The following is a 23,329-nucleotide window of genomic DNA, read 5'->3' on the forward strand; positions in this document are numbered from 1 at the left end:
CCACTTCACCCAGGCCCTCTCCTCACCAACAGAAGTCTCTTTGGGACGACAGCACCGAGGGAGACCGCGTGGCCGAAGGCCCAGTCACACCTCGGCCTCCCTGCAAGGCCTCACACACGTGTACCGGTCTGCGACGTGGCAGACAATTGGAAGCTGGACGAAGGACACCAAACGTGTGTTTTCAGAGAAGACCGGAGATGATGCAGGGCTGCCCCCCCAGGAGAAGGCAAGGGATGAGGTGAGCCCAGTAACGCCCCAGCTTCCTGTCTGGCAGGGCGTCCCCGAGGCTGGAGCAGGTATGTCCCAAGGACCGCCAAGTGACGGCAGCGTTGATAAAGCTCGGGCGGCCGGAGGTCTGGGAAGGACGCGTCCCCGTGTCCACCAATTCACGGTGCAGGACCCAGGGGCTCCCACAGGCCAGGGCGGGGCACCTGTGGGTCACACGGGGAGCTCAGGGGAGGCCCGGAAGCGCCACACGGCAGTGCCCAGAACCACCGAGAGACAGCTTACGAACCGGCGTCAAGATGATAAAGCTCTCCGCGAGCAAATTAACTTCCCGCCAGAACGCAACTAACAGTCCTTAAAGGAAGACGACAAAACCTAATGCAAAAGTCAAACTTACTACGTCCGACGTGGAAGAAGAAAATTAGCAGACACACAGGCGGAACACATGGCCTACAACCACAACACAAAACTTAAGTCGAGACGGGAAAAGGACTGGATGGAAGAGGTAAAATGATAACATTCTTGGAAGAAAAGGGCAAGTCTTTGTGACCTTGGGTTTGGCAATGGGTTTTCTGATATGACATCAAAATCACAAGCAACAACGACAAAATAGATAAACTGACTTCATCAAAACAAAAATTTTGTGCATCAAAGGACACTACTGACAGAGAAAAAGGTAACTCACAGAATGAGAAAATAGATAAGCGAGTAACAACCAGAATATGGAACGATTTGTATCTCGATAACAAAATGCCCCCCAAACAATTCAATTTAAAGATGGGCAAAGTGGGGCTACATCAGACTAGGAAGTTTCTGCACAGCATAGGAAACCACCAACAAAATGAAAAGTCAACTTTATCCGAAGAAGATGAAAACACTAACTCGAAAATATACTTGCACCCCTGTGTTCATTGCGCCAAGACAGAAAAACAACCCAAGTGTCCATCGACAAATGAACAAGAAAAATATGGTTCATCCATACAGTGGAATAGTGATCAGCCTTAAAAGGAAGGAAACTGATAGCTGCTACAGCAGGGATGGCCCTCGGGGACATCACGCTGAGTGAAATAAGCCACGAGGACAAACGCTGAACGATTCTTCCTACATGAGGTCCCTACGGTCATCGAATTCATAGAGACAGAGCACAAGATAGTGGGCGCCAGGGGCTGGGGTGGGGGTGGGGAGGGAGTTAGTGTTTCACGGGGACAGAGCTTCAGTTTGGGAGAATGCGAAAGTCCTGGAGATGGGTGGTGGTGACAGCTGCACGGTGCTGTGACTGTGTAATGTTAAACTGCACGCTTAGAACGGTTAAAGAGATGTATTTTGTTATGTATAGTTCACCACAATTTACGGAACTCCCCCCAGAAGAAGGCAACGTGTTTCAGAAAAACTAAAGCAGAGAGAATTCGTTGCCAGCAAGTCTGTGCTGTAGGACGTGTTAAAGGAAACCCTTCAGAAAGGAGGAAATGATGCCCAAATGGAAATCTGGATCTGCATAGGGCAGGGAGAGCACCAGAAACAGCGGATGTGCTCGTAAACGTGAAAGGTATTTTTCCACTTAGACGTACCCGAAACACAACGGACCGTTTAAAGCAAAAATAGTAGCGACATGTTGTGGAGTTCATAACAGATTGTGGAAACAAAATCTGTGACAACAAAGGGCAGGAGTGGGAATGGGAGCACGTTGTTGTGAGGCTCCTAGTTTCCACGTGGAGTGGCACCACGCCATCTGAACGTAGACCGTGACGAGTTACAGATGTGGGTCATAAACCCGGTAAACAGCCACAGAAATTAAAACAAAGAGCCGCTATAGCTGATTAGCCAACGGTGTAACTCAAACGGAAGCCTAAGTGTTCGTGAATTCAAAAAGAGGGACAAGTAGAGGAAACAGAACACAAAGAGATGGGACACACAGGAAAAACATGGAGACGAAAGACTTAAACCCGACCTCGTGGGTGATTATTGAACGGAAAGCCCCATGACGAGGCAGAGGTGGTTGTTCTGCAGAAACAGCAAGAACCATCTCAACGCCGCCTGCAGGAAACGCGCGCTCGCTATGACATACGTGGGTTAAAAACACAGGATGGAAAAGGTGCCAGTGCAGACACGGCCCATCGGGGGCCGGGGAGGAACGCTGCTGCTGGACAAAGCTGCTCCAGGACGAGGAACGTGACCAAGGGGGACATTTTATATGGAAATGGGTCCGCTCAAAGACTTGACACACACACACACACACACACTCCTCGCCACAGAGTCCCAGAAGCACAAGTCAAGCTGAAGCCGATGGAATCAAGACAAGGAGGCACATGCACAGCCCACATTCCCACAGCACGTCCCACAGCCGGTAGCACGGCGGACAGTGAGGACACAGAAGACCCAGCAGGTGGCACAGGAGCTCACACGACCCGTGGGTGCAAGTCCCTTCCCAGCGACAGCAGGACTCACGTTCTGTGCCAGTGCACCCACAATACCCACCAGCGTAAACCACACACTAAGCACGAAAGGTCTCAGTAGAGTTTGGAACGATGAGGCTTTATACGTATATTATGTCACTAAATCAGAATTAAATCAGAAATCAAGAACAGAAGCGTATCTAGAAAACCTCCAAAATCTCCCATGAGTCAAAGAAGAAATTACCAGGCAGATCAGGGAATACTTGGAACCGAAAGAAAGTGAAAACAGCACAAGGAGCTTTGGGGGAGCAGCTAAAGCCGTCTCCTAGAGGCAAACGTGTAAGTAGCTTTAAACGTACAGCTCTCTAGTTTACAGCGGAAAGTAGGCGAAGGTGGTGTTGATAAGTGTCTGTGGGACTCAGGGACGTTTAAAGTGGTTGGAGTTACACGAGCCTGTTTGGGGGTCTCCAAGCCCACGGGCGCAGTCCTGGCTCGGCCCTCATGGCCGTCCAGCGAGTCCCCTGCACGGTTTCTCAGCCCTGGGAGCCACAGCCACGAGCCTCTGGCTTCTGCTCCGAGCCTGCAGGGTCTCCTCGGGCACGCCCACCAGGGACTGAAACTGGGACCCTCGGCTGGCGCAGGGGCTGCTGAGGACAGCGGTTCTGGGGCTCCGCTTTCTTGGGAAAGATGTGACGAGAGTAACAGCACCATCAGTTTTCACTCTGGGGTCTCAGGAGGAGCCACGTGCTTGGCGGAGTCCTTTCCCCCATGAATCCGTCCATGCCTCCAAACAAAAGACAGGTGGCTCCCAATGGTGTCACTTGGCACCTTTCAGCCTCTGTGAGCTCTCCAAACTTCAAAACTGCACGAGTATCCATCTCGAAATAGCGAGAGACGCCTCAGCATGAAACCTTAGTCCCCAATTTGTTGGTGTAACGACGGATTAGACCCAAGCCAGCACCGAGCGGCTGAGCGTCTCTCAGCGTGGTGGGCCTGACCGCGGGACCCCAGGTGCTCGCGCGCCACTGGGTCCTCATCTCCCCTTTCTGGTGCAGGGGGTCCCCTGCGGACCCCTTACCTCTGATCCCAGCCAAGCTGAGCCTGGGCCACAGGGGGAGGGCACACGCAGCCGGGGCCTGGCCCGTCAGCGTCACGTTTGGGAAACTGAGCAGTTAGCGAGACAGCGGCAAGCGACGGCAAACTCGACTCCTCCTTTTCTGGGCAATTCTCGCTTCCTCGTCGCACTGCGAGTCCCACCCACACACTCAGATAAACTTCCCCCCGTCTCCTTTCTCACAGACGCGCCTGGCCGGAGTCTCTTGGGCAAGTCAAGAGGGACAGACAGACCTCTGAAACCAGCCGGCCACCCCGGAGAGCTGGTGGGGCTCACGGCCCCCCCCGCTCCCCTCAACCCCCCGTTCACTCTCCTCCAGTCGCCAACCACCACCGACGGCATCCTAAAAACACAAGCAAGTCCCATGGCACGCGACGGTCACCCGCCCTGACTGCTCTTCCTGGCCACGGTCCGGGGAGAACATCCTCCCAGCATCGCCCCAGACCCTCCCAACCCACCTGACCTGTCCCCGCCCCTCGAGGCCACTTTCCACGACAGAGATTCGGTCCCCGCTCGGGGCTCAGAATCCCAGAACAAAGCATTCGGAGTCTCAGTGTCCAAAACGCAGCTCAAATCCAGGACACCCACCTCCCTGCTGGCGGTATCTTGGACGTCCGCAGGTCGGGTCTCCCGGCTGCCCGGAGGCGCTGTTTCTCTCCCCTGTGCCTGGGACGGGGCCCCTTTCTCCCAGGAAAGGCCTCCTCGAACCGTTCTGGGACAGAAATGGAGATCCTGGGGGGGGTGGGGGTGGGGGGGTGTCTGTCCACCTGCCCAGTCCCTGGGTCTTCTCAGAAGGACGGGTCTGACGCCTAGGCACCCAGACACTGTGTTTCTCAGCTCACGGTTTTCAACTCCACATGTGTTTTGCAAACGTGCCTATTTGCTGGTGAAACCAGAGTTGTTTTATTTTCGTCGAAGTTCCTTTTGCTAAGTTGTGAGCAAACTCATTTTCACATAGAAACGTTAACAGAATATATGTAAGCAGGCAGCTGAGACTCAGTCCCCAGAAGAAACGTCCCACTGGCTGTGAAATTTTGGCGTCAGCGGGAAGCCCCCGGGATGCCCTGTGCTCATCTCCGGAAGAAGCTGCCTGTGGGGACGCTGAGGCAGCCTGAGCTACGCGGGGACCGGGGAGGGGCTCCCGGAGCCCCCACCACTAGAGCCCCACACGCCACCCGGCCCGCTCACGTTTACCAACGCGTCTCTGGCACACCGCTCCACCAAGGCCAGGTCGGCATCGCCTCGGCAGGGCGGCCTTGGGACACAGCGGGTCCTCGGCAAGTGTCTGCATTCTGAGGAGAAGCGATGTACCCATCGGGCCACTGACGGCCCTTCCAGGCTGGGTCGGGCCACGTGGGATGAGAGCGAGGGGGGCAGGAGCCGTGGCAGAAAGGACCCCGAGAAGAACAGATTCGGCCAGAGTGACGTGTCCGCAGGTGGTGGATGCCAAGTGGCGCGGAGGGCAGGGGCTGGAAGGGGGGGCACCGGGAGCGCCATTGGACGTGGGGACCGAGGGCAGACTCGGACCAGAACTAATGTTGCGTTTGTACCGGGAACAGAACATCTCGGAAAAAGCAACAGTCAGCGTGTTGAACAAGGCTGGAGACGAGTCCTGCACAGCGTGCAGGGGTGGCCGGGGCAGCGGACGAGGCAGAGCCCGGCCCCCCCCCCCCGCCCCCCTGCCTTCCGTGCGCCGCCTCCGCCAGCCTCCCGCACCCACACCAAGGTTGCCGAGGACTCACCCCGCGAGAGCGTCGCTGGGCCACCAGAGGTGGGATTCGGCACGGCGCCCCCCGAGAGCCCACGGGCACGGGACGGGGGCGCAGCACAGGGCAAGGGCCCTCGGCACACCTCGCGGGCAGCGCGGCTGGGGCGCCTGACCCCCCGGGGCTCCCGCATCCCGCCCTGCCCAAGGCAGCCACGGAATGGCCGTGTCCCCGGACCCCCACTTACTCGAAGTACTCGGTGGCGGGCGTGGTGTGGAGGGTGCGGTTGGAGCCGGGGCCGGCGGAGCGCGCGTCCACGCAGTCGGGGCTGTTCCACGTGTTGTTGCAGTGGACCCACGGCAGCTCCGCGGCGAAGGAGGAGAAGAAGTAGTGCAGCGCCCAGGCGATGATGACGTTGTAGAAGAAGCCCACGTACAGGGAGATGAGGATGACCGTGAAGCCCACGCCTAGGGCAGGGAGCACACGCCGTCAGCGCGCGCCGGGGCGGGGAGCACACGGCGTCAGGGTGGGCGGGGGGGGGGGCACGCGACGTCAGGGCGGGGAGCACATGGCGTCAGCACACGCCTGGGGTAGGGAACACATGACGCCAGCACGCGCCTGGGCGGGGGCACACGGCGTCAGCACACGCCTTGGGTAGGGAACACATGACGTCAGCACGCTCCTGGGCGGGGTCACACGGCGTCAGGGTGGGGAGCACGTGGCGTCAGCACGCGCCCGGGCAGGGAACACACGGCGTCAGCACGCGCCTGGGGCGGGGAGCAAACGGCGACAGGGCGGGCGGGGGGGGGGCACGCGACGTCAGGGCAGGGGCACACGGCGTCAGCACACGCCTGGGGTAGGGAACACATGACGTCAGCACGCTCCTGGGCGGGGTCACACGGCGTCAGGGCGGGGAGCATAGGGCGTCAGCACACGCCTTGGGTAGCGCGCCTGGGCGGGGGCACACGGCGTCAGCAGGCGCAGCCACCTCCCCTCCCCAGGCCGGCTCCTTGGACCTTGGACGCCCGGCAACTTTTCTAAGTACCAGAGACAACCAGTGAGTGCTCAGGTGCCAGAATTCCTGCCAGCGTCACAGAAAAAGGACGGTGCCCAACCCCCCGAAACAGCCATGGCCATCTCTGTGCACCCAGAGACACGCAGGGTCACCAGGGCCACCCTGGCAGAACCAGGTACCCGCAGACAGTGTGACTAAGGGCCATCTGTGGCCATCCACTACCACTTGCGGCCGCTCAGCATCAACATGGTCATGCGGGGTCCCCAGGCCACACACAGCCATCAGAATCATCTAGTGCCACCCATCACAATGTAGGACCATCCGGGATACCCGGGAACGCAGAGCACCAGCAAGACCCAGCAGAGACCACCCCAAACCATACAGGTCACCCAAGAATACCCGGTATCTTCCAGAGCCATCCAGGGCCACCAATGGCCATTAGATAACCAGGGTCCTCCACATCCACACACAGCTACCAAGAGCCACTCAGAGACATTTATGGCCACCCATGGCTGCTCACACCCCCTCAAGACGACCCAGGGCAAACAGAGTCATCCGGGTTTATTCATAGGTACCCAGAGCCACCTGGAGTCACCCGGGGCCATGCATGAGCATCCAGAATCTCCTGAGGCCACTGATGGCCTTTTCAAGTGACCTTTCCAGGGTCACGAAACCTGGCATTTGGGATCTGTCATCGAGGGCCTCCTGGCCCCTCGTGAACAAGGGCAGAGTGGCAAGCGGTCTTTGGGGCGGTGCTGTCCTGACTCGCGGCAGATGGGTCTGGCCTCCGCCCACTGGCCAAGGTGCCCTTGCTCAATGCTAGGCAAGGCCGCCCCGGTCCTGCTACGGCGGCTCCCTGCGGTAGGCCCCACGCACGGGTACTTTCCTTCCAGCTCTGCGTCTCGGCTTCGCAGGCAGCACTCGTGTGGACGAGAGCTCCGGCTTGCTTTACTAAAGTCTGTTTGGCTGCTACGTCCCCGTCCTGCCTGCTCGTGGCCGGGAGGGGACAGGAGGGCGGGGAGCATGCCTTCGAGGTGGTGTTTATAGGAAGAGGCTTGGGTTGTCTTTTATGAACGGAACCCTGAGCAGAAGTAATTCAATGCTCAGGACACTGCACCGAAGTCGCCTTCCTACCCCGGCAGCAGAGAGAGGCAGTAAAGTTCATTGGTGCACATACATTAAACAGATCCCGTATCGGGAGGGCCCTAAGGTCAAATGGGCCCTGTTGTGCAAACCCTCTCGGAATACGTGTGCAGCAGCAGTGGTGACCACGACACAATTTTCTGTGCAAGGTCTTCTCCGACGTGGACTTGGTCAGCACTAAACCAAGCTATATTGCAATTCTGCTCCCTGGGTTCCCAGGAGAGAGGCCGGGCCACGGTTTACAGCGAATCTGCCCGGGCAGCCGTGCTGTGGGGAAGCCACGGTGCTGGGAAGCCGTGCTGTTTAGAAGAGCATCACAGAAGGTTCTCCCTGGCAGGGGGCCGACTGTGGATGCCTGACTTGAAACCATTCTGAGGTTAAAAGTGTGCAGCCTGACCCTTGGGGAAGTCAAGGGAGCCTCTGAACCAACCCGAAGCAGATCCAGACCCACCTGGCGAAGGAAGAGTTACCTTGGCCGCGGCCCTTCCTGCACCCGTGCCCCGCGCACAGCCCCCTTCCAAGCTAGGGTTCTCCACCTTCCTGCCAGCGTGACAAGGTCGCCGTGGGTCGATGTGGCTCCCAGAGCACGAGGGCCTGCCCCGTGGCAGCCGGGCACCGGAGGCCCTCCCACGTACGAGGGTCGCCTCCCTGGGCTGCCCTCCAGGTGCCCACATGCCTGGGCAGAGGGCCCAGTCCCCAGGAAGGTGGCTGTGAAGGTGGGCTATTTGTGGGGTCACTCCAAGCTCTGTCCCAGGTGGACACAGCCTCACGAGCCCGCGGGCTGGGCCACCATCACCACGCTCCCGTTCGTGTCACTTTGGGCCCCCTCCCGGCGGCTGCAGCGATGTTCCTCCTTGCAGGAGCCTCAAATAAAGCTGTACCTGACAGAACTCTTCTGTCGCGGATGGCGTAGGACAGCGCCCTCCAGCGGGCGGGCTCGCCCGGTCCCGAGTTCCCAGGAAAACATGGGAAACCCGCCCACTCCGGCCACCCCCCTCCTTCCCCCAGCCCCTCCTCCCCCCCCCCCGCCCCTGCTCCCCCCTGCCCCTTCTCCCTCCCGCCCCTGCTCCCCCTTGCCCCTGCTCCCCCCCCCGCCCCTGCTCCCTCCCGCCCCTGCTCCCCCCCAGCCCCTGCTCCCCCCTCCGCCCCTGCTCCCTCCCGCCCCTGCTCCCCCTTGCCCCTGCTCCCCCCCCCGCCCCTGCTCCCTCCCGCCCCTGCTCCCCCCCAGCCCCTGCTCCCCCCCCGCCCCTGCTCCCTCCCGCCCCTGCTCCCCCTTGCCCCTGCTCCCCCCCCGCCCCTGCTCCCTCCCGCCCCTGCTCCCCCCCCCGCCCCTGCTCCCCCCCCGCCCCTGCTCCCTCCCGCCCCTGCTCCCCCCCCCCCGCCCCTGCTCCCTCCTGCCCCTGCTCCCCCTTGCCCCTGCTCCCTCCCGCCCCTGCTCCCCCCAACCCCTTCTTCCCCCCCTGCCCCTTCTTCCCCCCAGCCCCTGCTCCCCCCCCGCCCCTGCTCCCCCCCCGCCCCTGCTCCCACCCCGCCCCTGCTCCCCCCCCTGCTCCCCAGCCCTGGCTCCTGCTCCGTTCCTGCTCCTGGGACCCCGGGACTAACCGTGAATTCCAGCCACGGGTCTTAATGTCTGGTTTCTGAAGCTTCTGTTTTCCTCAGTACTTCTTTATGTTCACTTTATAAACTTTAGCCTTTACAGTTAACTGTGTGTACTTTATCTCATTTTAAGCTACTTTAAATTCCTTTTAGAAAGAGGAGTTTGATGAATCACACCGAAAATATCACAACTGTCTCACACTCGGCAAAACAGGGTGCCGTGTCTCCAAAGCACCGGGAGGCAGGTCTGTGTCTGGCAGGTAACTGGGCCACCTAAGCGGGGGCATCCCGGTGGAGCCCACCCCCCACCCCAGAGAGAGACAGGGAGACAAAAAGAGAGACAGGAAGGGAGATGGGGCAGACGGAGAGAGATGAGAGACAGAGAGACAGGGGGAGAGAGAGAGTCCACCCACAGGGGCCACGCAGCCCCAGCACGGCCCTCCGCACGGATGGGTGTCCAGAACTGGACAGAAGGTGTCTTGGGCTGCACGCAGTGTGGACGTGGGGCTGTGGGGCAGAGGGAAATCTGAAGGAAGCGGCCCGCGGGTGCTCCGGGCCGGAGGGAGGTGAGACGCCCCACACCTGGGCTCCCCTTCTCCCTGAGGGTGCTGGAGCTCCTGCTACCGGGCTCACGTTTTCCTATTAACCCCTCCGTTGGATTAAGTCGTCCTAACGGGCGCCTGGGGGGCTCAGTCTGCAAGTGCCCGACTTTGGCTCGGGTCATGATCTCCCCGTCTGTGGGTTCGAGACCCGCGTCCGGCTCTGTGCTGGCAGCTCGGGCCTGGAGCCTGCTTCGGACTCTGTGCCTCCCCCTCTCTCTGACCCTCCCCTGCTCGCACTGTCTCTCCCTCTCTCTCAAAAATAAATAAACATCAAAAATTTTAAAAAACAAGGATTAAGTCGTCCTTTGAGATCTTCGGGAATCAGTCACTATTGACGCTTTATAAACTGCAATATAAAAACCTATCTATGTTGGCAGCTTCTCTGGAGAACTTCCTTCCCCTGGCAGGACATACAGGTGCAGGGCGGTGGGTGCTCGGGGGTCCGGGCGGGAGCGCGGGGCCCCGGCTTGGGGCACGTGAGAAGCAGACACACTGCCGACGCACAGGGCCGCTGCCCGCAAAGCCAACAAGGCAGCCGGCAGCGGGAGGCCACCCCCGCCCCGCGCTGCCCCCCAGGGGTCACCCGAGGACGCACGGACAGCACTGACCACGGCGCTGGCGGTGCGCGGGCCCGGGAGATGGGCCGCTCCGGCCGCGTCCACGCCGCGCCCGCACGGAGACGCCGCGGCGTCTGCTCTCGGCGCCGGTGCCAGCTGCTTCCCCCGCCACATCCCTCCATCGGGGCTTCACGGAGGAAGAGACCAGCGTCCGGCCTCTGGTGTGGCCCCGCAGAGGGGACGCCCAGGCCCGGCACCAGAAGCCACAGCCGCGGGCCTCGTTCTGAGGTTGTGGGGTGGGGGGGGGAGCGGCAGGCCTCTCCTGAGTTCTGTCTGGGGGACCCACCGGTCACGTAGCGGAGGGACAAGCTGGTACCATCCCCAAGCTCGGCAAGCGGGCCATCGAGAAGGAAACCCGCACAGCGCCAGAGGGGACATCGGGCCGGTCCAGTCCCCGTGCTTCCGCTGCCGGGCGGGCGGTGCCCCCGGAGCCCCGGCCACACGGCCGCACGCCGTCCTCGCTCCTCGGGCCCCGGCAGCTGCCATCACTGACCACGACCCACCGGCCCATCCTCGCGCGTCCCGGAGACCAGGGGGGCTTCCGTCCTCCCGCAAACACACCGACTGTTCAAGGATTTCTCGGGAAGTCCTTGGACTGATCTCTCAGCAGCCGTTCTCGTTATGAAACCCGGCAGCGCGCCCGCGTCTCCCCACGAATCCTCCCCGAGCCACGGGCTCCGCAGGCGCGGTGTGGCCTGGAGGCCGCGCTCAGGGGGAGACGGCCGGGACTCAATCCCACACTGCCCCTGCCAGGGACATCATCCTTGGTGCCCGAGTCTCCGGGATGGGGACAACACAGAGGGCCCTTCCCTGGGCTTCTCACGAAGGTGGAGGGAGGCGACCGCAGAGGAGCTGGCTGCCAGGCACTCTACCTCGGCTCAGTACAAGGCGCCCCTGCCTCGTGGCGCCCTGGCATCTCAGCAGGAGACTGGAGGGAGGGCCCAGCACAAAACTAGATCCCTAGATAATAGAAATCTATGTCTCTCTAGGGCCTGCTAGGGAATAGAAAGTGAGAGAGATGGAGATAGATGGGGGATGGGGGATGGGGTGGGGGGGCGGGAGATGGGGGATGGGAGGATGGGGGACAGGGGACTGGGGGGGACAGGGGATGGGCGGATGGGGGGATGGGGGGGCGGGGGACAGGGGCACAGGGGACTGGGGGGATGGGGGACGGGGGGCAGGGGATGGGGGGACAGGGGACAGGGGATGGGGGGCGGGGGATTGGGGATGGAGGACAGTGGATGGGCGAATGGGGGGATGGAGGACAGGGGATGGGATGGGGGATGGGCAGATGGGGGGATAGGGGGTGGGGGGGGCGGGGGATGGGGGCACAGGGGATTGGGGGATGGGGACGGAGGGCAGGGGATGGGGGGACAGGGGATGGGGGACGGGGGACAGGGGGATGGGGGGCAGGGGCATGGGCGATGGGGGACAGGGGACGGGGGACAGGAGATGGGCAGATGGGGGGATGGGGGCAGGGGACGGGGGCACAGGGGACTGGGGGGGATGGGGGATGGGTGGCAGGGGATGGGGGGACAGGGGAGGGGGGACGGGGGATGGGCGGATGGGGGGGTCAGGGGGACAGGGGATGGGGGACGGGGATGGGGGATGCACAGGTGGGGGACGGGTGATGGAGGGATGGGGGATGGGGGACAGGGGGACAGGGGATGGGAGGATGGGGGACACGGGACACAGGGATGGGGGACGGGAGATGGGTGGATGGGGGGACGAGGGGATGGGGGACAGGGGATGGGGGATGGGGATGGGTGACAGAGGGACGGGGGACGGGGGGACAGGGGGATGGGGGACAGGGGATGGAAGAAGGATGACAGGCAGATAGATGACAGGTGGTTGATACATGACCGGGTGACAGGTGGATAGATACTGGATGGTAGGTGATAGGTGGTTGACAGGTAGTCAGACGGACGCAGATAACAGATCACGTGATGAGTTGAATTGCGTCCCCTCCAAAATTCACTTGCTGAATTTCTAGGCCCCGGTACGCCACGGTGTGACCTTATTTGGAGGCAGGGTCTTCACAGAGGTAATCAAGGGAAGTTGAGGCTGTGAGGGTGGGCCCCAGTCCCGTGTGACCGACGTCCTTAGAGTTATAGAGACGCGTGTCGGGGAGGTCTGGAGCAGATTGTCCCTCACAGCCTCAGGAGGAATGCCTTCTACCAGCACACCTTGATCTCGGGTTTCTAGCCTCCAGAAACGTAAGGCAACAAACGTCTACCCCTCAGGCCGCCCAGCGCGTGGGGGGGTTGTACACGGCCGTGGCCAACCGACGCAGAGAGACGACGGGTGGATGGACGGACCGTGACGGGCAGAGGGCAGACCGACGGACAGACGGTGTTTTTTCCTATCTAGCGCGTAAACGCCGACAACACGGCTCTCGGACGGCAGGCCTCACGGCGGGGACACACGCTCCTGAATCCCGTCATCGCAGGTTGAAAGGAGGACCAGAGTTGAGACGGTACGTCCAGGGGCAGAGACGGGGAGCAAAGCGGGAGCGAACGCACGCGGCTTGGGCCGTGCCGCGGCGGGGTGTGGGGGCGTCCCGCCGTTACCTTTCAGCAGGGGGCAGATCTTCCAGACGCCCGCGGCCCCTTCCCTGGTGAACTGCCCCAGGGCCAGCTCCATGTAGAAGAGCGGCACCCCAGCAATGGCCATGAAGAGCAGGTAGGGGACCAGGAAGGCGCCTGTGGGACAGGACAGCGCGTCAGCCCACGGGCTGCGGACGGGCCCGTGTGCTCCCCGGGGCGCGGCCAGCCCAGCGCCACCCACACCAGGTCGCGGGCACGACCGCGTTCACCCATCTCCCGCCGGTTTCCCCCTGAAGCTCCCTGCATGGCCACCCTCCGAGGGGAAGTCCCTGGCTGGGCTGGGTGAGCCCCCTACCTCCCTGCCTGGCCCCCACTGTCATCAGCGCCCAGACACGTCCCCCCCCACTGAAACCCCGGCCGTCCCTTGGGCCAAGTTTGAAATCAACCCAAGAGCAGAGCAGATCAAGCCCCTGCCCACACACCGTCTTTGCTCCTGGGTCCGGCCTCCCCCCTGCCCTGCAGACGCCGGCCTCCGCCCCTCGTGAGCTGTAACTGCCCGCCGGGAGCTGAGCTCCAGTCCTGCCCTTCGTGGGTTCCGTCACCCACCCCCAGCTCTCCGTCCTCACAGCCTGCCTCGGCCGGGGGTTATGTTGACAGGTGCCGCGTGAGGAGCCGGGGTCCCTCCAGGGTGGCGCCTGGCCCTCTTGTGGCAGCACCCCCCCCCCGTCCTAGGCACAAAACTCGGGGCCTCATGGGCCCTGGCCCACACGAGGGGGCTTTGCCACGGCTCCGGTCCTGGGGTGGGGAGGGGGAGGCAGGGAGGCCCCACGGCTCCTTGTACCTGCCTGGGCCCCAGTGTTCTCCCCTCAGCACGGGGTGGGGGCTGGGAGGGCCTCCCACGGAGGTTCTTCCAAAGCCCTCGTGTGCGGCACTGAGTGACCACGGGGAGCGGCCACCAACTCAAGGGGCTTCTCCGCCTGAGGGCTTTGGGTGACCCGTGCCTGTGTTCGTTTTCTAGTCCAGAGGCAGCTGTGGGGGAAGGGCTGGCTGGCTTCGGGGCAGGGGGAGGGACATGCGATCGCCTCGGGACTTTCTCCGCTACTCTAAACTCAAGGGCCTCCGCACCTTTTCGCAGACACTGGTTTAAGTCGGCCAAGGGTACCGCTCTGCGGGCACCTGAGAATGTTCCCCGCAAGGTGACTCCTCGCCTGCTCCAGCCCCCGTCCCCGCCTCTGCCTCCGTGTTTGCGGGCTCCCTCCGCCCCCAGGGACCCTGCGCCCCAGCTGCTCAGCGAGGCAGGGGGGGGCTGGGCCGGACTCACCGCCGCCGTTTTTGTAGCACAGGTAGGGGAACCGCCAGACGTTGGCCAGGTCCACGGCAAAGCCGACCACCGACAGGAGGAAGTCGACCTTCTTGCTCCAGGTCTCTCGTTCTTGGGTCTCCACGGGGGTCTGCGTGGGGTTGATGAGGGTGGAGCTTGTGAACTGCACCCCATTCTGCTCCTTGACCAGGACAAGTTCCACGGCCTTGGGGCCCGTAGCGTTGGGCTCCTTAGCTGGGGCCACGCCGGAAGACATTGGCACCTCCGGGCGCTGGCTCTCACTCGTGCGCAGCCTGGGGACTCAGACTCGGTGCGTCCTCCTCCGGCCTTCAGCCAGCATAGGAAGTAAGCACACACAGGAAGGCAGCGGCTCAGGAGCCCGGACCGTGGGGCGCCTCGCCGCGAGAGCAGACTCGGGCAGAACAAGCACATGCCGAGCACCTGAGACGCCACGGCCAAGGTTGAGGACACTAGGAGAGGGGAAGTTCCTGTGGGGGTGCGGGACAGCCCGTGGAAACCTCAGGACAGACACCTGCCACCTGCCTTGCTCCCCCCCCCCAGCACCCTCTCTGTTCCTACACCTGCCTTGCTCCCCCCCCAGCACCCTCTCTGTTCCTACACCTGCCTTGCTCCCCCCCCACCGGCACCCTCTCTGTTCCTACACCTGCCTTCCTCCCCCCCCCAGCACCCTTTCTGTTCCTACACCTGCCTTCCTCCCCCCCCCCAGCACCCTCTCTATACCTACACCTGCCTTGCTCCCCCACCCAGCACCCTCTCTGTTCCTACACCTGCCACCTGCCTTGCTCCCCCCCCCCCAGCACCCTCTCTGTTCCTACACCTGCCTTGCTCCCCCCCCCCAGCACCCTCTCTGTTCCTACACCTGCCTTGCTCCCCGCCCCCGGCACCCTCTCTGTTCCTACACCTGCCTTGCTCCCCACCCAGCACCCTCTCTGTTCCTACACCTGCCTTGCTCCCCCCCAGCACCCTCTCTGTTCCTACACCTGCCTTGCTCCCCCCCCAGCACCCTCTCTGTTCCTATCAAAGTTCAACACTGTGTCATCTCTAAGTCTGCTTTTTAAAAAAGGTTTATATATTTATTAATTTTTTTTGAGAGAGAGAGAGACAGAGCGTGAGAGGGGGAGGGAGAGAGAGGGAGACACAGAATCTGAAACACACTCCAGGCTCCGAGCTGTCAGCACAGAGCCCGACGCGAGGCTTGAACCCATGAACCGTGAGATCACGACCTGAGCTGAAGTCAGACGCTCAACCGACTGAGCATCACCCAGGCGCCCGTGATTGCACTTTTAATAATAATGCAAAACGTCACCTCTGCCCACATTGCCAGGGACTCATTTTACAATCTTCACGTACCATTCAAAAGTTAAGTCTTCGTAGCAGGTGCATATGTGTTCTTGACACACACAGTAAAGGTGAAGAACAAATTTTTACCCCCAGGGTCGCCCACGGTGATTCCGTTCCTCGTGGAATGCCCCCGTGATGCCCTCCACCTGTGGCCGGGGACTCAGGCGCCCCCGCTGCAGGCGGGCAGACCACAGCACTGTCGTCCCTTAGCTGGGGGCAGACGGGGTCCCCTGGCCAGAAACTTTCCCAAGGAACTGCTTCCAAGATACTTTCCTAAAACTCCGTGCAGCATAATTAGAACAGAAGGATTACGCACAGACATAGCAGGTGGCCCCGATGGCTGCGACGGTGCCTTCAAACAGGACCCCTGGCTTTGGGGTCCATCAGGATTGTTTCCATTGTACATACGTGCGTGTACACACACACACGCATGCACAGACACACACACACACATGCACACACACGCACGTACACACATGCACACGGGTACACACATATATACATGCACATACATGCATACATGCACACATACACGTGCCCACACATATACACACACATACACACATATACACATACACGCACATACATATGCACACACAGATACACGCATATATACATGCACACATACACGCACACACATGCGTGCGCACACACACACGCGTGCATACACATGCACACACATGCACACGCACACTTGCGCACACACATGCCCCGGTTGAAGCAGAATAACCGACATTGGCTCTAATGGGCGTCATTTTCCTCTGCGTTCAAACTGGAACAAGGACTCACCATACAAGTTACTTCCCCACCACTTGTGTGCGGCCCCTTCTCCTCCAGCGACAAACCCAGCCTTCCCGAGATGTATGGGAAACCCGGGCCTGGCTCTGCAGGGACTGAGGACCAGTGGGACCGGCCTGTGGGTGCAGCAGGGAGGGCTGGAGTGTGCCCACGGCCCACAGCAAGCCCCCCCCCCACTACAGGCACACCCCGGATTGCCTGCTAGAAGCCCACGCTAGTATTTGGGGCGAGCAGACCCAAATCTTGAAGCCACGGCCCCAGGGGCCAGGTTTGGGTACAGAAAGCAAGGCGTGGCCTCTCAGAAAGCTTCGCTCTGCGCCCAGAACGAGGCACTGCGCTGGCTGATGAACCTGTTCGCTCTTGTACTCCCTACCCTCAGCCTGGGCCCGGAGCCCCGCGTCTCCGCGCCCGCACCCCTTCTTTGCAATCCCACAGTCTTCCTGCCGAGACGAGGCGCTGGCCGAGAAAATCACCCGGATCGGTGATTGCTTCGCTCCCGCCGGCCTCGCCCGGTTCGGGCCTGTGCGCCCTCTTCCCTTCCCACCCCCCCACCCCCCCCCCCGGCACTCCAGGGGCCACCGCGGCGCGATCGTCCCCGCGCCGCCTCCTCGCGGCACACCTGTCGGCACCGCCTCAAGGTCGCTGCACGCCCCCGTCAGCCACTTTTGGAGACGCCGCGGTCTGCAGCCCGCGGGGCCCCCGACGGTGCCCGCCCCGGCTCCGCGCCTCCGGGCCAAGGGCTTCGGGGTCCGCCGGGGGGAGCGGCGCGCCCCGCGGATGCGCCCCGGCTTACCTGCCCGCCCCGGCCTCGTCGCCGCGCTGGGGTCCCGCCGCCGGGCGCCCGCGAAAGCTCCAGCGCCGGCTCGGGTCCCGCAGCGCCGGGCGGTCGCGGCCTCGGGGCTCTTATGGTGTCGCAGGCCCGCCCCGCCCCGCCCCGCCCCCTCCCCGCCCCGGGTGGGCGGAGGACCAGACCCGGGCGCGCCCCCGTCCCCGCCCCCGCCCCCGGGCCCGGCAGCCGGCGCAGCTCCTCTCCGCCGGGGACGTCGCGCATCCCGGGGCCTCGGACGCGTGGGAGCGGGGACACGTCCGGGCTCCGGGTGCCGCGGGCCCAAGACGGCGGCTGCCCGGAGGAACCGGTCTCGGTGTCCCCGCGTCTGCCCCGGGGGAGCGGCGGGCGGGGAGGGAGCGGGGCGGCGGGCGCGCCGGGCGCAGCGCTGGGACTCGCGGGCCGAGCTGGGCGCCCCGACTCGCCCCGTCCCTCTGCTGCGCGGACCCTGGTCCCCAACCGTCCGGCGGCACCGACTCCTCCCCCAGCAGCCTCCCTTCCCGCGGCCGGCGCCCCGGGCGTCTCCCAGCCGGGGCTCGCGCGGAGCGAGGTTCGGCCGGCGGCGCGGGGTCCCGGGTCCGGCGGGTGCTGTCCCGTCGGCGTCCCCGGCCCCGCGGGGCTGACCCCTGCACCTGCTAGACCCGCCCGGGGCACTTCCTTGCCCCCTGGGACCCCGTGCCAGGGCCTCTGGGCCGCCAGGTACCTGGCGGTCGCCCGGGGCCTTCTGGAGCCCCGCGCATCCACTGGGACCTTAGGCCCGAACGGTGCGCCTCGGGAGCCGGTTTCTCCGGAGGGGCCTGGAGAGCCGCGGCGGTCGGTGCCCGCCCCACTCTGGGACCCAACAGGCCCGGAATCTTTGTCGACGCGCCCGCGACGAGATTGTACATGTTCCAGGCCACCACCAAGGCGCAGGACCCCGAGGTGCGGGGAACGGTGTCCAGGTGAGCGGCCGCCTCCGGGGGACCCAGTCTCTGGCGTGACCTTCCTCCTGGGGAGCCTTTGATTTCCCCACTGTGCGTGCGCCGCCGCGGGGCGTCTTCGCCAGTCGGGGCTGCGCCGTGCGTCTGGGCCCCCCTGCGGTCGCTCAGCGGTGCTCTGTGTGAGGGGACCTGAGCATCCCTGTCCCTCAGAACCATGCTGGCACTGCTCCAGCCCCAGCCCCGAGGCCGCCCTCACTGCCTTTCACCCCGCCTCCTGCTAACCCAGGACCCTTCCCCGGAGCCCCGGGAACTGCTCTCCCAGACCCAACCACAACCAGGCAGACTGGGGGCCTCAGGCTGCGTGGCCACAGGAATAAAAATACCACAGGACGGGAGGCTTATGAACCAAAGAAATTTATTTGTCCTCATTGCGGAGGCTGTCAACTCAGGGTCAAGGCACTCAGTGGCGACCGGGGTCCTGGTCCCTAGCGGTCTCTGCGTCTGCACCTGGAGGGAGCTCCCTGCACCCTCATGACCTAAGCACCCCCAGAGGGGTAGGATCTCAACACGTGACTGTGACAGAGACACAACTCAGTCCCTAGAACTCGGGGAGGTGACAGGGAGTTCAGAAGGTGGGGCCAGACCACCCTGAATGCGTCACCCGGCCGTGGCCGTCGCTCAAGGGCTGCCTCTCCCCACACGGGCTCAACAACTCGGGTTTCAGGGAAAGAAGTGGCCGAGTGACAGAGCTTTAATCAACAAGGACAAGGACAGAAAGGTTTTCTTTCCAACAAGGGAAGCCAAGGCACACGGTGGGGGGTGGGGTGGGGGGAGTTCAGACGTACAGACACACGTCCACTTCTCTCAGTTCTGGAGTCCGCAAGCCTGAGGTCAGGGTGCCGGGCAGGTCTGCGTCCGGAGAGCCTCTCGGGGTCGCGCTCACGTGGGGGGCGGGGAGGGGTGCTGGGGGAGGAGAGCCGAGTGGGGTGTGGAGATGGATGGACAGAGTGCACTTCCCGGCCTCTCCCCGAAAGGGCACTGATCCCATCGCGGGCCCCTCCCGCATGACCTCGTCTACCCCCAGTCAGCCCCCCAGACCCCTCCGGCCAGTGCACGACACTGGGGCCCCTGGGAGTTGAGGCTCCAGTTTTGGAGGCGCACAGACTGTCTGTGGGTAACAGCTCCGGACTGAGGTGTTGATGTTGTTCACACCGAGCTGCACCGTCCTAGGATTTCAACTCCTTTCGTGGAATTCTTTTGCTGTCCCTTGAATTAATTATTATCTGTTTTCTCATTCGTTCATTTTCCACGCTCCTGTCATTAATTCAACTCCAAATTCTCCAGCAAAAGTATCAATCACCTTTACATCTTTTAAGCCTTGGGTGGCAGTTGGGATTTAGAGCCTCCTGCCTCTGCCCGGTACAACAGCTGGCCCCAGCCATCGTCCCGGCATTTCCCATGACCTCGACTCTGGGAACTTCGGACACGCTCTCCTCCACCACGCCCCCGTGGCCAGGACCCCACGCGCTCTGTCTTCTATTTTATCATCTTGACCTCACCACCGCCTGCTTCTCGGATCTCCTCTGCACCACAAGGGAGGAACCAGGAATTCTATGTCCTCGAGTCCCTGCCCCATACAGTTCTAGGTTAGAATTTGCCGGTAAGAGACAGTCATAAGTGACCAGACAGCCGGAGGCAAAGTGGAAGCCATTGCCCCCCAGAGGCATGCCGTCAGCTCTGATGGCACCTGTTCAGTTCTTAGCCGCCCCCTGGCACCTTTTCAGAACCACCTGCTTTACCTGCTCGTGAGGGCTCAGCTCCACCTTCAGGGCTGGTTTCCTAACTGCAGTAACTCAACTCACATCCTGGTCTATGCAGCCACCGATGCAGTGAATGCCCCCCACCCCAACAGTTATGCGGAAAGACCGTAAGGCCAGTTTCCCCTCACATGGCAGGGAGAGCAGTACGCCCCCCGTCTCAGCACTATATCAACCCTCCAGCTCAGCGTCACGTCCAGTCCACAGACAGTTATCGCCTGTCACCCACCCCACAGCGCACGACATTGGTCCACACCGCCAACGGCGTGCCGAATCAACCAGGTGAGCAAGAAATAGAAAATACCAAGATGCCTCAGTGAGACACAAGCATACTGAGGATCGGGAAAAAATAGAAATATAAATATTCCAAAGCTTGCCATCTTGGTGAAATTTCTATGGGTCTACAGTTTGGGACCGGGCAAGATACACATCCAAATAAAAGCTAGCTACATCTGGCGATCTACGTCTAAGGAAGAATCAGCATATGTGGTGAATGTCTTTGGGTTTTGGGGTTTCCAGTTGGGAATGCGTCTCTGACCCATTTCCTGAGTTACCCCCAATGTGTTCAATTTCGAGGAGAGCCCAGAGCAGGAAGGGTTCCGTAAGGGTGTGACTATTCTCAGACTGTAGCATGTATTGAAATCCCCTAAATAAACTGTGTTTCTGGTGCATTAAGCACAGATCTCTGGGGCTCACCCTCAGATTTAGATTCAGTAGGTCTAAGGTGGAACCTGAGAACTTTCATCTCTAACGAGTTCCCGGGTGGTACTAATGCTGCGGGTTCAGGGACCCCCTCTCAGCAGAACCAATAGGGTGGGAGGGGTTTCTAGAAGACGGAGCCTCTGGTGTGGAGCGTCTGTAGGTGACCACAGTGCAGACACGTAGAGTTTTGGAGAATAGCCAAATAGTCTTCTTAAAATACGTATTCTCCTTTTGAATGGGTGTGTTCCTGAGTCATGCAGAAACTTATGGAACTCTAAGTTAGCACATAACCTCAACAGCCCATCATAAACCAACTCACAAACCCATAAAGTTTGGTACTGACAGCAACCTGCCATCATGAAATGGAAGCTATATCTACGGAATCACGCTCGAGTAGGTGCTGAAGACACACGAGGCTGCACGGACGAGGGCCCGCTCTTGTTGCATGAGTGTAGCCCCTACCTCTAGCTTCATGGCTGCCTGAGGAAGCACACGGGGATCCCATATGTTGTAGACTACACACCGGCCCCACCAGGAGGTGGAGGGCTGCAGCATTACAGGGACACTCAGAAGGCACCGGTGCAGGAAACGTTCCCAGTGGGCAGAGAAGCATGCAGTGTGTCAGGCCGTTACTTAGCCAAGACGGAGGGATGGCCAGAGAGAGGTCTCAGTTGACTCACGGGCATTGGCTAATGGTTTGGTTGTATCGTAAGAGACTTCAAAGGAAATTAAGAAGATGACAAAATCTTTATTGGCAGACTACATAATTATGCAGAAAGTCTTAAGGAATCCTAAAATCAACTACTAGGATTAACAAGTGAATTTAGCAAGGTCGTGGGGTGTAACGTAAGTCAATTGTATTTCTATAGACCAGCAGCAATCAACTGTAAAATACAATTTAAAATAATTTCACTTGCAGTGCCACCCAAAACAAATGCCTCGGCCTAAAATATGTGCAGATCTCGTAAAAAACCTACTCTGTGTTAAAAACTAGAATACGTCGCTGAGAAACTACAAAGGCCTAAATCAGTGGACAGGTATACCATGTTCATGGTGGAAAGGCTCACTATTAAGATGTTAGTTCTCAAACTAACATAGAGATTCAACTGGATACTAACCAGAATCCGATCTTGCTGTTTTTGAAGAAATGTACCAACAGATTCTAGAAAATATATGGAGATGGAAATGACAACTGCAGCCAAAACAGTCTTAAAAAAGAAGAAGGAAAGTGGGGGACAGAGGAACCACCATTCATAATCCCACCATCCTAACAAAACCGATTTACTTTTTCTGTCATTATTTTGCCACTTGTGTCCTCTTTTTAAAAACAGTGGTGTTGTTGGGGTGCTGGGTGGCTCAGTCGGTTGAGTGTATGACTTTGGTTCAGGTCATGATCTCGCGGTTTGTGAGTTCGAGCCCTGCATCGGGCTCTGTGCTGACAGCTCAGAGCGTGGAACCTGCTTCGGATTCTGTGTCTCTCTCTCTCTCTCTGCCCCTCCCCCACTCGTGCTCTGTCTCTCTGTCTCTTAAAAAATGAACAAATGTTAAAAAAGAAACAGATTTGTTGAGCTATACACAGCAAACACATTTCAAACACATTTCAAGCGTAGTTTGATAGGTTATTTGTGTGGCTGTGGAAACATGAGCACAATCGGGATGATGAATATGCTCATCCTTCCCAAGCTCCCCCTTCCTTGGTGATCCATTTTTACCCCACCCCATCCCAGGCAACCTGTGATGCGGTAGCTCTAGATTATGTTCCCTAGAATCTTATATACTTGGAGCTATACAGTAAGCACTGTTTTTTAATATGTTCTTTTCCACTCAGCATATTTGAGATGACTCTATGTCATGGTGTGAATCAGCAGTTAATTCCTTTTCTTGCTGAAATACTATATACTTCCAGCATTGCCCATGCACCCTCCACCTGTTGACGGGCGTTAGGATATTATAAATAAGACTACTATGTGCATTTGTGTACAAGTCTTTGTACGGACCTCTGCTTTCATTTCCCCTGGGTGAGCACTCAGCTGTGGAGCGGCTGAGTCGTCTGGTACATGTGTGTCTGTTTTTAAAAACTGCCAGGTTGGGGCGCCCGGGTGGCGCAGTCGGTTAAGCGTCCGACTTCAGCCAGGTCACGATCTCGCGGCCCGTGAGTTCGAGCCCCGCGTCAGGCTCTGGGCTGATGGCTCGGAGCCTGGAGCCTGTTTCCGATTCTGTGTCTCCCTCTCTCTCTGCCCCTCCCCCGTTCATGCTCTGTCTCTCTCTGTCCCAAAAATAAATAAAAAACGTTGAAAAAAAAAAAAACTGCCAGGTTGTTTTGCAAAGTGGTTATACCATTTTACTTTTCTGTGAACCACGTATAAGAGTTTCGGTTGGTCCGCATCCTTGCAACACCTAGTATGGTCAGTCTTTTTCACTTCAGCTGTCCTAATTGGTAATAGTATCTCCTGGTTTAAGTTGTCATTTCTCTAGCGACAGAGATGTTTCAGCAATCTCCCTGTGTGTGGCTGCCATCAAGTTCTTGTCCGTGTCTGTTCAGACATTTTGCACATTGGATTGTTACATTATTCTCGAGTTTTAAGAGTTCTTTACATGCTTCAGCTATAAATCCTTTATCAGATAG

At 60.2% G+C, this 23,329-nt stretch overlaps 1 protein-coding gene across 1 annotated transcript in view; it reads right to left on the minus strand.

Moving 5' to 3' along the window:
* Positions 1 to 17,329, minus strand: part of SLC6A3 (solute carrier family 6 member 3) — a 42,051-nt gene extending 24,722 nt beyond the window's left edge. The window contains exons 1-4 of the mRNA XM_058712128.1: positions 17,232 to 17,329; positions 14,279 to 14,605; positions 12,982 to 13,113; positions 5,686 to 5,905 (exon numbers count right to left, since the gene is read on the minus strand). Coding sequence (XP_058568111.1) covers positions 5,686 to 5,905; positions 12,982 to 13,113; positions 14,279 to 14,534 — 608 coding nt within the window. The 5' untranslated portion in view covers positions 14,535 to 14,605; positions 17,232 to 17,329. The remainder of the gene's footprint in view (positions 1 to 5,685; positions 5,906 to 12,981; positions 13,114 to 14,278; positions 14,606 to 17,231) is intronic.
* Between the last annotated feature and the right edge of the window lie 6,000 nt (positions 17,330 to 23,329).

The sequence above is a fragment of the Neofelis nebulosa genome, chromosome 1 (assembly GCF_028018385.1).
Source record: "Neofelis nebulosa isolate mNeoNeb1 chromosome 1, mNeoNeb1.pri, whole genome shotgun sequence".
Classification (NCBI taxonomy): domain Eukaryota; kingdom Metazoa; phylum Chordata; class Mammalia; order Carnivora; family Felidae; genus Neofelis; species Neofelis nebulosa.